The sequence below is a fragment of the Leucoraja erinacea genome, chromosome 15 (genome assembly GCF_028641065.1).
Source record: "Leucoraja erinacea ecotype New England chromosome 15, Leri_hhj_1, whole genome shotgun sequence".
Taxonomy (NCBI): Eukaryota; Metazoa; Chordata; class Chondrichthyes; order Rajiformes; family Rajidae; genus Leucoraja; species Leucoraja erinaceus.
In genome coordinates, this window is record NC_073391.1 from 26,785,640 (window position 1) to 26,797,644 (window position 12,005).

A 12,005-nucleotide genomic window follows, 5' to 3' on the forward strand; every position below is an offset into this window, starting at 1 on the left:
TAATTTACAATTTTACTGGAGCCAATTAATCTACAACCCATACACCCAACAACTGGAGCACCCGTAGAAAACGCACGCGGTCGTGGGAAGAATGTACAAACTCCGCACTAATGTACAAACTCCAATGCACCACCGTCCCAACTCCACACTCCGTACAGACAGCATCCGTTGTCAGGATCGAAACCAGGTGTCTGGCGCAGTAAGGTAGCAACTCTACTGCTGAGCCACTGTGCCGCCCGGTGCTGTGTGTTTTTGCTGTGGTGATCTCATTTTGATATCTTGATCACCCTTAAATCTTGTTGCTGTACCAGTTGCAATTGTGTTTTCAGCTGCTAATGTCCTTTAACTCTAGAACCCTCTCAAATGTCACAACTATACCTTTCCTTTCTCCTTTAAAATGCTCTTTTAAGCTACAGAAACATTTTTTGAATCTGAAGTGCCACTCCATGGTTTACATAAAGCACTATACTTTGGCATATTCCTCATCACTGCTGACTAAAGGAAAACCTTAATCCAGAAAATAAAGTACCGTTGTACTTCCTTGTGCCTTTGATTTTGTTACCTGATTAATATGCTTCTGATTTTACTAGTAGTATCATTCTCCTGGCACAGTACAATTTGAGATAATTATCACGGGCCCTAAGTATAGATGTGACTTTAATGGTAATAAATTGTGATGTAAAATAATTTGTTTTTTACCCAGGACATCTTGTTTGAACCTCATCACCAATCAGGTTTCTACCCTTCAATAGTATTAACAGCAAGGTGGTTTAGAGATGATAAAGTTCTATCAAAGTGCATTTCAGTGGTTGTATTAAATTAATGTGTGACGGAGAAAGGGGAGAATATTCTTTTTCTGTGTCTTTATATCTCAAATGGCTATGGAGGAATATATTGACTAAAATATGCCTGGGTTGGCTTTGCTTTTAAAGAAAGATTGGGAGATGTGTTCTGAAATGTTGGCATTGACAGTACAATTTTTAAGCCCTGGAGGGGTTTTTCATTTCAGCTGCTTTATTCATTAGAATTCCTCTCATGCCATTCCTATTGTGTTGTAATATTTTACAGGAAGAATACTGTCCCAGCTCTGGGGTCTTTCAGTCCGCAGCAGCTACTGGAAAGGAGTCGATTCTGAACAGAAAGCGACCGTTTGTCGGACGGTGCTGCCACGTCTGCTCTCCCTTAAGCAGGGTAATTGAGTCCAGTGTATAATAGTTTAGTTTATTGTCATGTGTCTCCCTTTCAAGGGAGATGCTAAAAATGCATTTCGTTGTCTCTGTACTGTACACTGACAATGACAATAAATTGAATCATTTCATTTCATTTCATTTTCATGTGTACCGAGGTACAGTGAAAATGCTTTTGTTGCATGCTACCCAGTCAGCAGAAAGACAATACATGATTACAATCGACTCGTCCACAGTGTACAAATGCATGACAAAGGGAATAATGTTTAGTCTGATCAAAGATCTCCAATGAGGTAAATGGTACCTCTGTTGGTAGGATGGTTCACTTGCCTGAAAACAACTGGGGAGAAACTGTCCCTGAACACGTGTTTTCACACTTCTATACCCTGTGCCTGAGGGGAGAATAGGGAGTGGCAAAGATAAAATTATAGTGATATATCAGACAAAATGCAGGGCCAAAGTACCTTTACCATGTGTGAATCGTGTTGCAGTCGAATAATTAATATATTGGATACTTAGCTCAATGACATTGGCATCACTTGAAATGACCTACCAGATTTACATGAAATCTATTTTTGATCACTGAAGGAGAGATTAAATGCATTGATTTAATAGGCATGCTTTAGTAATTTTGGAGCCAGATTCTGCGTGAAGAAAGTGGAAAAGTATAACACAGTTTCCTCTTTTTTGTTATGCATTTCCTTCAACTGATTTTCTAGGCAGTAAGAACTCTACCCTTTGAGTGGGTTATTGTTCAGAGAGCAGAAGAAAATTAAGGGATGAAATCCTTTGCATACAAAGTTTGTTTTTCTTCAATTCAGTAAGTTATGAGAAGTTCAGGGCTACATGTTGGAACATTGTCAAGGTTTCAGTGGTTATTGAGAAAGGAAGATAAATTGAATAATACCAGTTAGAACATGCTGTATATGCTGACAATCAGCACAGTTGGTGCTTTAGATTTCCTTCCAAAGAAGGCTTGACTTAATTCTGATGAGGGGATCATGAATCTTTGGCAAACTGATGAGGTGGGGCAAACAACTTTTTCTACCTGTCTAATTTTTGGTATTTTCTCAGTATTTTTACTCGGATGAATGGAGGAAATTTAAAGATTCGTTAAAATTAGTTAATTTTTTTTTCCTGACTATTTAAAAATGGAAACTAGACCAAGTGCGGACCCGTTGGGCCCCGTTTCCCAAATAAATATTCCATCACTGACCCATAGTCCCCAACTTCACAGGTGCGGCTGAGGGGTTCCCGGTGTGACGCCAGAGATCCCCAATGTGACGCGAGTCACAGCAAAGCTCCCCCAACTGCGCCTCGCCATCCCTCTTCCTTCCCCTATCCTCCTCCATTCCCCCTCATCCCCCAGCACTCCATCCCCCTCCTCTTCACCTTCCCTCTCCTTTCCCCTCTCTCCCTCCCACTCCTCTCCCTCCCTTTCCTTTCCCCTACCCTCAGTCAATCCCTCCCTCCCACCATAACCCCTCTCTACCCCACACCCTCTCCCTTTATCTCCCTGCTCCCCCACTCCTCACCTCCCCCCTATCCCACCCCCCCCCCCCCCCACAATCCAAATCGCAATGTTTTTTTTAATTAAACCTCCTCCCTATCTCACACCCCACCCCCACAATGAAAATAGTGTTTTTTCTTTTAAATAACCTACGTATAAACACAGCTATAATTTCTACACGGTGAAAGGAAAATGTGTAAAAGTACCCTTTAATAAAATCTAACAATCTGCACTTTAACCATATGTGATTTTTTTTTTCTATTACAAATCTGAAATTGTGGAGTACAGAGGTAAATGAATAAATAAATGATGTCCCAAACATTATGGAGGGCACTGTACATGGATAGGATGGGTTTAGAGGGATATGGGCCAAATTCAGGCAGGAGGGACTAGTGCAGATGGGACATGATGGTTGGCATGGGCAGGTTAGGCTAAAAGGCCTGATTTCACGCTGTATGACTCTGTAACTCTATGATCTGTAAGTTAGGTACAGTATAGGATGGATGCAGTCCATATTGCCTCACATATACATATTTTTGTCATTTTGTTGTTTTTCCCTTCCCTTTCATTTGCAGATATTGATTCCTTGCTGTTGTATGGATCCAAGTACATTAAACTTGCCTCAATGAAGACTATTAATATTTTTATATTTGAGCCTTGATAGTCTAAGAAGGCTGCTCAGTGAAGTGAATATCATTGTAGAGCCTAATTTTGTCCTAGTTAGATCTGCATACTTAATATTTGTAGCAGATTTGGGTGGATAGCAATCATCTGGTTAACTTGGTCTCCCCAATCTTCAGCCCAATTTAACAACGCCATCAATGTTGCCACCTGAGCTAGTCCCATTGGCTTGCCTTTGGTCCTTATCCCTCTAAACCATTCCTATCCATAAGGACTCGAGTTTGGTAATTCATCAGAACAGTGAATGAAAGTTTTTTCATTATCATTGAAGAATGTTACCTCTTAACTTGATGCACCAGCCAGTATTGTTGGTACCCTTTCAAATTTCAAATTGAAGTTGCTGATCTAATACAGAATTGCTGAAAGTCGAAGAATGGCCATGTTTATCTTGCCCAAAGGGAAGGAATTCATGCCAAAGAACTGGTCATGCATCTATCTCAAATGAGTGGTGAAAGCATCGTGAAAGGCTTGCCGCGGCCAAATCATATCAATGTGTGTTTCAATGAATTATTCTGCTTATTCAAGTTATGGGCTCAGAAATAAGTTTGACAAAATAATTATTTTTTTGCTTGTGCAACTGCACACATATATTAAAGGTGACTTCAGTGTTTTGTCCTTTTGTAACCCAGGATAAACTTTTCAATACCAGCATCCCTTCCCAAGGACTACGGAATGTTATTTATATTAATGAAACTCACACCAGGTATGATCTAATTTGATATTATTGTGGATGCTGGTTTCTGTGTTTAACAAATGGGTATTTATAAAACATATTGATACAGCATTGCAAAAGCTGGCATCATATTTGGCTGTGATTAATTTGATGTGTGGATGATGATCCTACTCATTTTTAAAAAAAGTGATCAGAAATGGCACGTGTGAAGATTGTATTAACATAGTTAAGTTCATCCTGATTCCTTTTCAATGTTACCACAGATAATATATAATTATAAAGCATTGAATTTAAGATAATCCAAGAGTTAAGAGTGTTTTATTGTCATAAATCCCAGATAGAAAAAATGAAATTCTTATTTGCAGCAGCACAACAGAATATGTAAACATAGTATTCTGTAAACAATATGTGTGTGTGTGTGGGTGCTGAGAAAAGCCGTCCAGTTAACATAAAGGGCATATTATATTTGGTTCCTGGCTCCAAATAAATCCAGCGCCAGTCATGTATGTTGAATATTTGTCTTTTAACATTTGGTCAGTTGACCTCATACTGACAAAACTTGACTTGCCAGCACACCCTAACTTGTTTGCTGGAGATGTTTGAAAAAGGGTTGCTGGAGATGCTTGACAAAGCTCCCTCCTCTACTCCCACTTCACCCACGACTGCACGCCTGTACATGGTACTAACACCATCATCGAGTATGCAGATGATACAACGGTGATTGGCCTCATCAGCGACAACGATGAGTTGGCCTATAGGGAGGAGGTCCAGCTCCTAGCAGCATGGTGCGCTGACAACAACCTGGCCCTTAACTCCAAGACCAAGGAGCTCATTGTGGACTACAGAACGTCTAGGGGTGGCACGCACCCCCCCCCCCCCCCCCCCCCCTCCATATTAACGGGACGGAGGTGGAACATGTTTCCAGTTTCAGGTTTCTGGGGTCACCATCTCTAATGACCACTCCTGGACCCACAATACCTCAACACTGGTCAAGAAGGCTCACCAGCGTCTCTTCTTCCTGAGGAGACTAAAGAAGGTCCATCTGACTCCTCAGATTCTGTTGAACTTCTACCGTTGCACGATCGAGAGCATCCTTACCAACTGTATCACAGTATGGTATGGCAACTGCTCTGTCTCCGCCCGGAAAGCACTGCAGAGGGTGGAGAAAATTGCCCAACGCATTACCGGTTCCTCACACCCCTCCATTGAGTGTGTCCAGAGCAAGCGATGTCTGCGAAGGGCGCTCAGCATCGTCAAGGACGGCTCTCACCCCAGCCACAGACTGTTTACCCTCCTCCCATCTGGGAGGCGCTACAGGTCTCTACGTTGCCAGACCAGCAGGTTCAGGAACAGCTTCTTCCCTGCGGCTGTTACATTACTTAACTCTACACCTTGGTGATTGCCAGTCACCCCCCCCGGACTCTCCCTTCCCCAGATAAATTGCACTAATGTATGTACATATATATATTCTGCTGTTCATTATTCGATGTTCGCTCTTCTGGGTGAGATGCTAACTGCATTTCGTTGTCTCTGTACTGTACACTGCTCAATGACAATAAAGATTGAATCTGAATCTGACTTTCTCCTGCCAGTTGATAAGTGCCAAAGCAATGGAAACATTTTGAGATAATTGTGATCTCAGTCATCACCCAAGACACTGATCAATTACTAATTTGTACTTAAATTAACTAAACTATACCACAGTTAGACTGTTACAAGTTAGTACACTAGCCTACATCTGAGGTTTTTCAGTGTGGCTGCCACCTTAGTGGCACAGAGTGGGAAGTTAGGTTGTTTCTTGTAGACCAAGTATAGTTGTTAGCTTGTAGTAGGCTGGAAATGCTGTTATCAAAGGTCTGCAAATATGATGCCTATGTAATTTGCATCCTTGATTGGGAAATGGTGCATAATGTTAACACAGCAAAATGTCACTTGAATTATGACAGACAGATGTTGTGTACTTGATCACAATTACTCTTTGGGATTTTGCAGTGTGCATGAAAATATATTTTTGAATTATGGCACAGCAGCATTTTTGATATTTGGATGTCTATTAAAATCATTTTTGACGTAATAAAAGGGATTATACCAAAGATAGCCACAGAATGCTGGAGTAACTCAGTGGGTCAGGCAGCATCTCTGGAGAAAATGGGTAGGTGACATTTTGGGTCAAGACCCGTGAGCCTGGAGAAGGGTCCTGACCCAAGCTGTTCACCTATCCTTCAATCTGAAGAAGGGTCTCAACCTAAAACGTCACTGACCCATTTTCTCCATAGATGCTGCTGAACCCGCTGAGTTCCTCCAGAACTTTGTGTCTATCACGTTAACTATGTACTGGGTTGGAGCAGTGATGAAATAGGTTGATATTTACCCCTTTGCTTTGGTGATTAGATACCGAGGTTGGTTGGCACGACGCCTCTGCTACGTCCTATTCATTCAGGAAAGAGATGTGCATCGTGATATGTTTCCAAGGAATGTGATTGAGAATGTTTTAAACAGCACCAGGTATGGAGTACTGAATTTTATAGTTTGGAAGTCTCGCACATACTGCATTAGTTCCTGCCCCCTACCCTTTAACCCCCCCCCCCACCACCTGACTGACACCCTTGTTTAAGCTGAATGATTTTTATTCAGCAAATGCAGCACAGTTACATTCACCAAACCTTAGCACATAGTAGCTGAGCATTTTGTTGACCACAAAACAGCCACACCCATATGGGTAAGAGCATTCCAAGTTTTGAATACAATTTACGTGCAAAAGCTTGTTTAGAAAACCTTTTTCAGAGATGCACAAACCAACTGAAAATAACTGAAACTGTTAATGTATCCTCAATACTTAACTCGTTAAGACATGATGTTCTGGTGAACTGTATCGAGAGAGAGAATGCTTCTTCACCTACTGGAAATTTTCTTTTAATCCAGATTTCTAGCAACTAGTATTCTGCATCACCAAGTTCCCACCTCTCTTGATCTCCATCTTACCACAAATATAACCTTCCTTCTCTCCACTCTCCCCTTCAACTTAAATCAGCCGTGTTTTCTTACTTTTCTTTGCTTTTTTGAAAGATTGTAATGACAATTTCAAACTTTTCCAATGTCCAACTTTCCGTTGCCATTACTACTAGAATGTTGCCTGGGTTTCAGCAACTAAGTTACAGAGAAAGGTTGAACAAGTTAGGACTTTATTCTTTGGAGCGCAGAAGGTTAAGGGGGGACTTGATAGAGGTTTTTAAAATGATTAGAGGGATAGACAGAGTTGACGTGGATAAGCTTTTCCCACTGAGAGTAGGGAAGCTTCAAACAAGGGGACATGACTTGAGAATTTAAGGGACTGAAGTTTAGGGGTAACATGAGGGGGAACTTCTTTACTCAGAGAGTGGTAGCTGTGTGGAATGAGCTTCCAGTGAAGGTGGTGGAGGCAGGTTCGTTTTTATCATTTAAAAATAAATTGGATAGTTATATGGATGGGAAGGGAATGGAGGGTTATGGTCTGAGCACAGGTATATGGGACTAGGGGAGATTATGTGTTCGGCACGGACTAGAAGGGTCGAGATGGCCTGTTTCCGTGCTGTAATTGTTATATGGTTATATGGTTACACAGGCAGGAAGGAGTGAACTTATGCCAAGGAAAACGTATCCTCCAGCCTTTATTTCCAGTTTAATTGATTCTTTATTGAAATAGTTGTACAAACAAAGAGATGATTCATACCAGGTGTTCCTTATTCTCATACAAGCTGTAATTTTCCGTTCTCTCTTTCCCTCTCTCTTCTGGTAAGAACTGTATTCTCTCTTCCGTGCCTGCACCAGTCTGATCTGGCCACTCCCTCTCCTGGTATGATATATGTAACGTTCATCTACGTATCAAAGCCCATCCCCAAGCGTTCAAAATAATATTGCTAGAAATATCGAGACAAAATAATAAAATATGCTAACGGTAATTAGCCTAAGCATGAATGACTCCTTCAGTCATCAATCTGAAATGTTAACCTAGTTTCTCTTTCCACAAACGGGGTGTAAGATAAGAAGAGAAGAGGAGTGGATTGTAAAGCCAGATGGTGGGATATAGACGGAATGGGCGGGGGTGGGGGGAGAGGGGTCATAAAAGGAAAACTATGTATCTAATCACCATGTTCTGAATAAATGTTATTTAATAAGGTCACACTGAAAGATATTACTTTATCTTTATACTATAAGATTCTTATTAATCTGCAGATAATTTCAGGATTCCCCACGATTTGTCCCTATTTACGGAGTGCCCACCAAACTGCAAGAATCGCGTTTAGATTTGAGTAGCTGACTCCTTTTCCCCCTTCACAGATGCTATGTCGTCTGCTGAGTATTTTTTGTTTCAGCAGTTTCTACCTTTACTTTAAATTTCCAGAATCTCAGTTTTTTATTTGCTTCGCACAAATATATATATACAGCTTACATTTGCAAAGTCAGTTATAACCATTTAAAAGAAAAGATCTTGAGTATTGAAAGTGGTATGGTGAAAATTATGGGAAAGAATGGAGATGCACTTTTTAAAAAAAATGCTCTTTAAAAAAAAAAATCTTATTTCTGGCGTTGTGAACTGCAGAGTGCAAAAGGCCATTGTGGAAACTGTGACTGATCGAATGCCCGTGGAAACTCTTGCCCAGCCAGAGCCCAAAGCTGTGAATAAAGTAAAGCGAAAAGCTAGAGGGATCCTTCAGCAAATGGTGGCAAACATCTCGCCAGCTGTGATCAGGTAATTATGTCCATCAATTTTAACAGAGTAAACTCTCACAATAATATAGCGGATTTTGGTTTTAGCAGAGCGAGGCTCCCATTTCACCGACCCCCACTTCTGCCAGTTACCTAATGAGATAGCGCCACGTGACGTACTATTGGTTGTGTGAGTAGCGCGGGTCTCTCCCTGGTGCACCGCATGACGGCAGCTCTGCAGCTCCTGTGAATTCCAGCTGGTTTAACCTCGCGTATCTCCACTCCAGGCCTTGGGTTAAACTTCACCCCCCTCACTCGGTTATTGCAGACAGTCAGCAATAATGGACACCATCATTGACGGCATAGAAGCAGATGCAATTATGACTTTTAAAAGAGATTTGGACATAGATATATAAATCGTAAGGGTGTAATGGGCTATGGACCAAATGCACACGAATAGGACTAGCACAATATGCCAACTTGTCAGCATGCACAAGGTGGGGCACAGGGCCTTTATTCGTGCTGTTCAACACGATGATTACTTGATTTTAAATGAGGGAATAAATGCTGGCTGTGCCAGTGAAGAATTTGACAAAGAATGACTTAAAAAATTAAACTCTGAATACTTGATTCTCTTTGTTTTGGTTCTGTTGCCATTTTCAATGCAAAATGCTCTTTTATGTCAGTTTTTATAACATCATTGGTTCTCAATCACCAAAGTAAATTGCATTTGTCATACCTATAATCTTTGGTTTGAGTTTGCCGCAGAAAACAAAAAGAAAATGAAGGTTAAGTTTCATACATGTAAAATGTGTTTAACTAAACTACTACCTGTTTTTTTAGACTAACAGGTTGGGTGCTGCTGAAACTGTTCAATGGCTTCTTTTGGAGCATACAGATTCACAAAGGACAGCTTGAGATGGTTAAGAAAGCTGCTGCAGAGGTAAGCAATTAAAAATAAGCACCAGCTTTAATGAAGTGCAATGTGCTTGAGAATGGCCATTGTATACACTTCCCTTGCTTTAAAATAAGTTGCTAAGAGAAGAGCAAGTGTGATTAGACTAATTTGTTTTGTTGGGAAACACCTGGATCCTGAACAGTAACTCCTGATGAATTATTTGCCATTGCTCAATGTTCTGTGGGGAATTAACTTTTAGCATGTTGTTGTTCAGATGACTCTGATAGTGCTAGAACACTTAACAACCACTGAGTGTGTACAAATTAAAATCACTCCCATATATCTTAACTAGTGGCCAAAGTTCAGTTTTCCTGCGTATAAAGTTGAACAGTGCCATGCAAATGATTGTTTAACTTTGGTGATGATGGGAAACTTTGTAAATATTATTTGAATTGCTAAGAGGAAAAACATTAAAGATATGGAATAGAGCTGACTGTGCCTGCATATGACCTAAATACTTTTTATTCGCTGTTAACCTGGATGGAAGCCAGTGTTATGAAAGGAGCGGCACAGTGCTACAGCAGTAGAGCTGCTGGCTCACAGCGCCAAGGACCTGGGTTTGACCGCTGACTATGGGTGCTTGCTGCGGAGTTTGTTCCTTCTCCCTGTGACCGCATGGGTTTTCTCCAGGTGCCCCGGTTTCCTTCCAAGCTCCAAAGACAAGCAGCTTTGTAGCTTAAATGGCTTCTGCAAATTGCCCCAAGTGTATGTAGGATGCAAAAGTGGGATAACATAGAGCTAGATTATGGGGATCCTTATTCTAGTTAACTAGCCAACATACTCATCAGAATTGTTTAAGAAAGAACTGCAGATGCTGGAAAAATCGAATGTAGACAAAAATGCTGGAGAAACTCAGCGGGTGAGGCAGCATCGATGGAGCGAAGGAATAGGTGACGTGAGGTGGAGGGATGGAGGGGCCGGGAAGAAGAAAGGAAGAAGCGGAGACAGTGGGCTGTGAGAGAGCTGGGAAGGGGAGGGGAAGGAGGGAGAAAGCAAGGACCACCTGAAATTGGAGGGGGGTGGTGCAGTCCAAGCAAAAGGTATTCTGATTTTCCATTATGCAAACCGTTATCATCTGCACATGTCAGGGCATGTGCACAGATAGGTTACACAAAAAAGCTGGAGAAACTCAGCGGGTGCAGCAGCATCTATGGAGCGAAGGAACTAGGCAACGTTTCGGGCCGAAACCCTTCTTCACACATGTGCACAGATATGTTCATTTATTTATTTTTTTTGCATAATATCAGGGAGAGTGATTTTTATTCTGCATCTCAAATTTTTGGGTAGTGATTTGTAAAATCCATGACAGCAAATTTCTATTGCCCAGTAGGCCATAATGTGGGGATTGCCAGTATTCTTGGCAGATTATTAGCCTTGTCCACATTTGTAAGGCCTTGGCATTGAACCACGTACACTGAGTCGCTCTTAATGAAAACAAATTTGAACAAAATGCAAATGTAACTGGTTATATTTAACTTGTGACAGTTTTAGTTAAATCACAAAAAATTGAGCAGGTTAAATCATATGCCAGTTGGTCACTGGCATACTTGCATGGTATGATGCCACCTACTGCCATCTACCTGGTACCCACTGATTTTACTTGCTGTATCTGGTTCTCCTGTTAAATATGCAGGGAATGGAGAGATATGGGTCACATGCAGGCAGAAGGGCGTGGTTTAATTTTGAATCAAGTTCGACATAGACATTGTGGGTCGAAGGGCCTGTTCCGATGCTGCACTCTTGTATAAATAGATTATGCATTAATTTTGGTCCAGTAATTAGGAAGATGGTTAATGTTTTTTGTTGATGTGAGCTGATTTTAGAACATTGGATACTGGTTGTAATTTTGCATTCTTATCTAATCATCTGAATTCAAAAGATGAAATTATCCTTGAACTCCATCACCAATTAAAATCACCTACATTTCAATCATCTTTTGTTCTCTCAAGCTGATATTGTTGCTACTGACCAAAGGGATCTTTACACACACCATTTAAACATCATTGATCCCAGTATTAAATATCAGGCTTTTTTTTTTAATTGGTTCATGAGATTATGAAGATTATTTGGAGGTGATACTGTACAATGGTTGATTATAAGTTTTTTCCAAAATGTTAATAGGAGAATAATTGTTGATGAATTGTTGATGAGCATTTGGAAGGATTCGGGGAATGGCACGATTCATGTGAACACGTACATGAGATAATAAAATAAAATCATTCCCCATATGGTTTGCATTGCAAATACAATTTATCCATTTATGACTGCATGTTACCGATATACATTAGGCCATTGAACAATCTGGGTACT

The 12,005-nt window shown here is 40.8% G+C and overlaps 1 protein-coding gene across 6 annotated transcripts in view; it reads left to right on the top strand.

The window, feature by feature from the left end:
- The window catches only part of gpam (glycerol-3-phosphate acyltransferase, mitochondrial), a 121,874-nt gene that overhangs the window by 31,329 nt on the left and 78,540 nt on the right, over positions 1 to 12,005 (top strand). For all 6 annotated transcript variants that reach the window (XM_055646947.1, XM_055646946.1, XM_055646943.1 and 3 more), the window contains 5 exons: positions 1,069 to 1,191; positions 4,008 to 4,081; positions 6,443 to 6,556; positions 8,631 to 8,780; positions 9,581 to 9,680. In XM_055646947.1, coding sequence (XP_055502922.1) covers positions 1,069 to 1,191; positions 4,008 to 4,081; positions 6,443 to 6,556; positions 8,631 to 8,780; positions 9,581 to 9,680 — 561 coding nt within the window. The remainder of the gene's footprint in view (positions 1 to 1,068; positions 1,192 to 4,007; positions 4,082 to 6,442; positions 6,557 to 8,630; positions 8,781 to 9,580; positions 9,681 to 12,005) is intronic.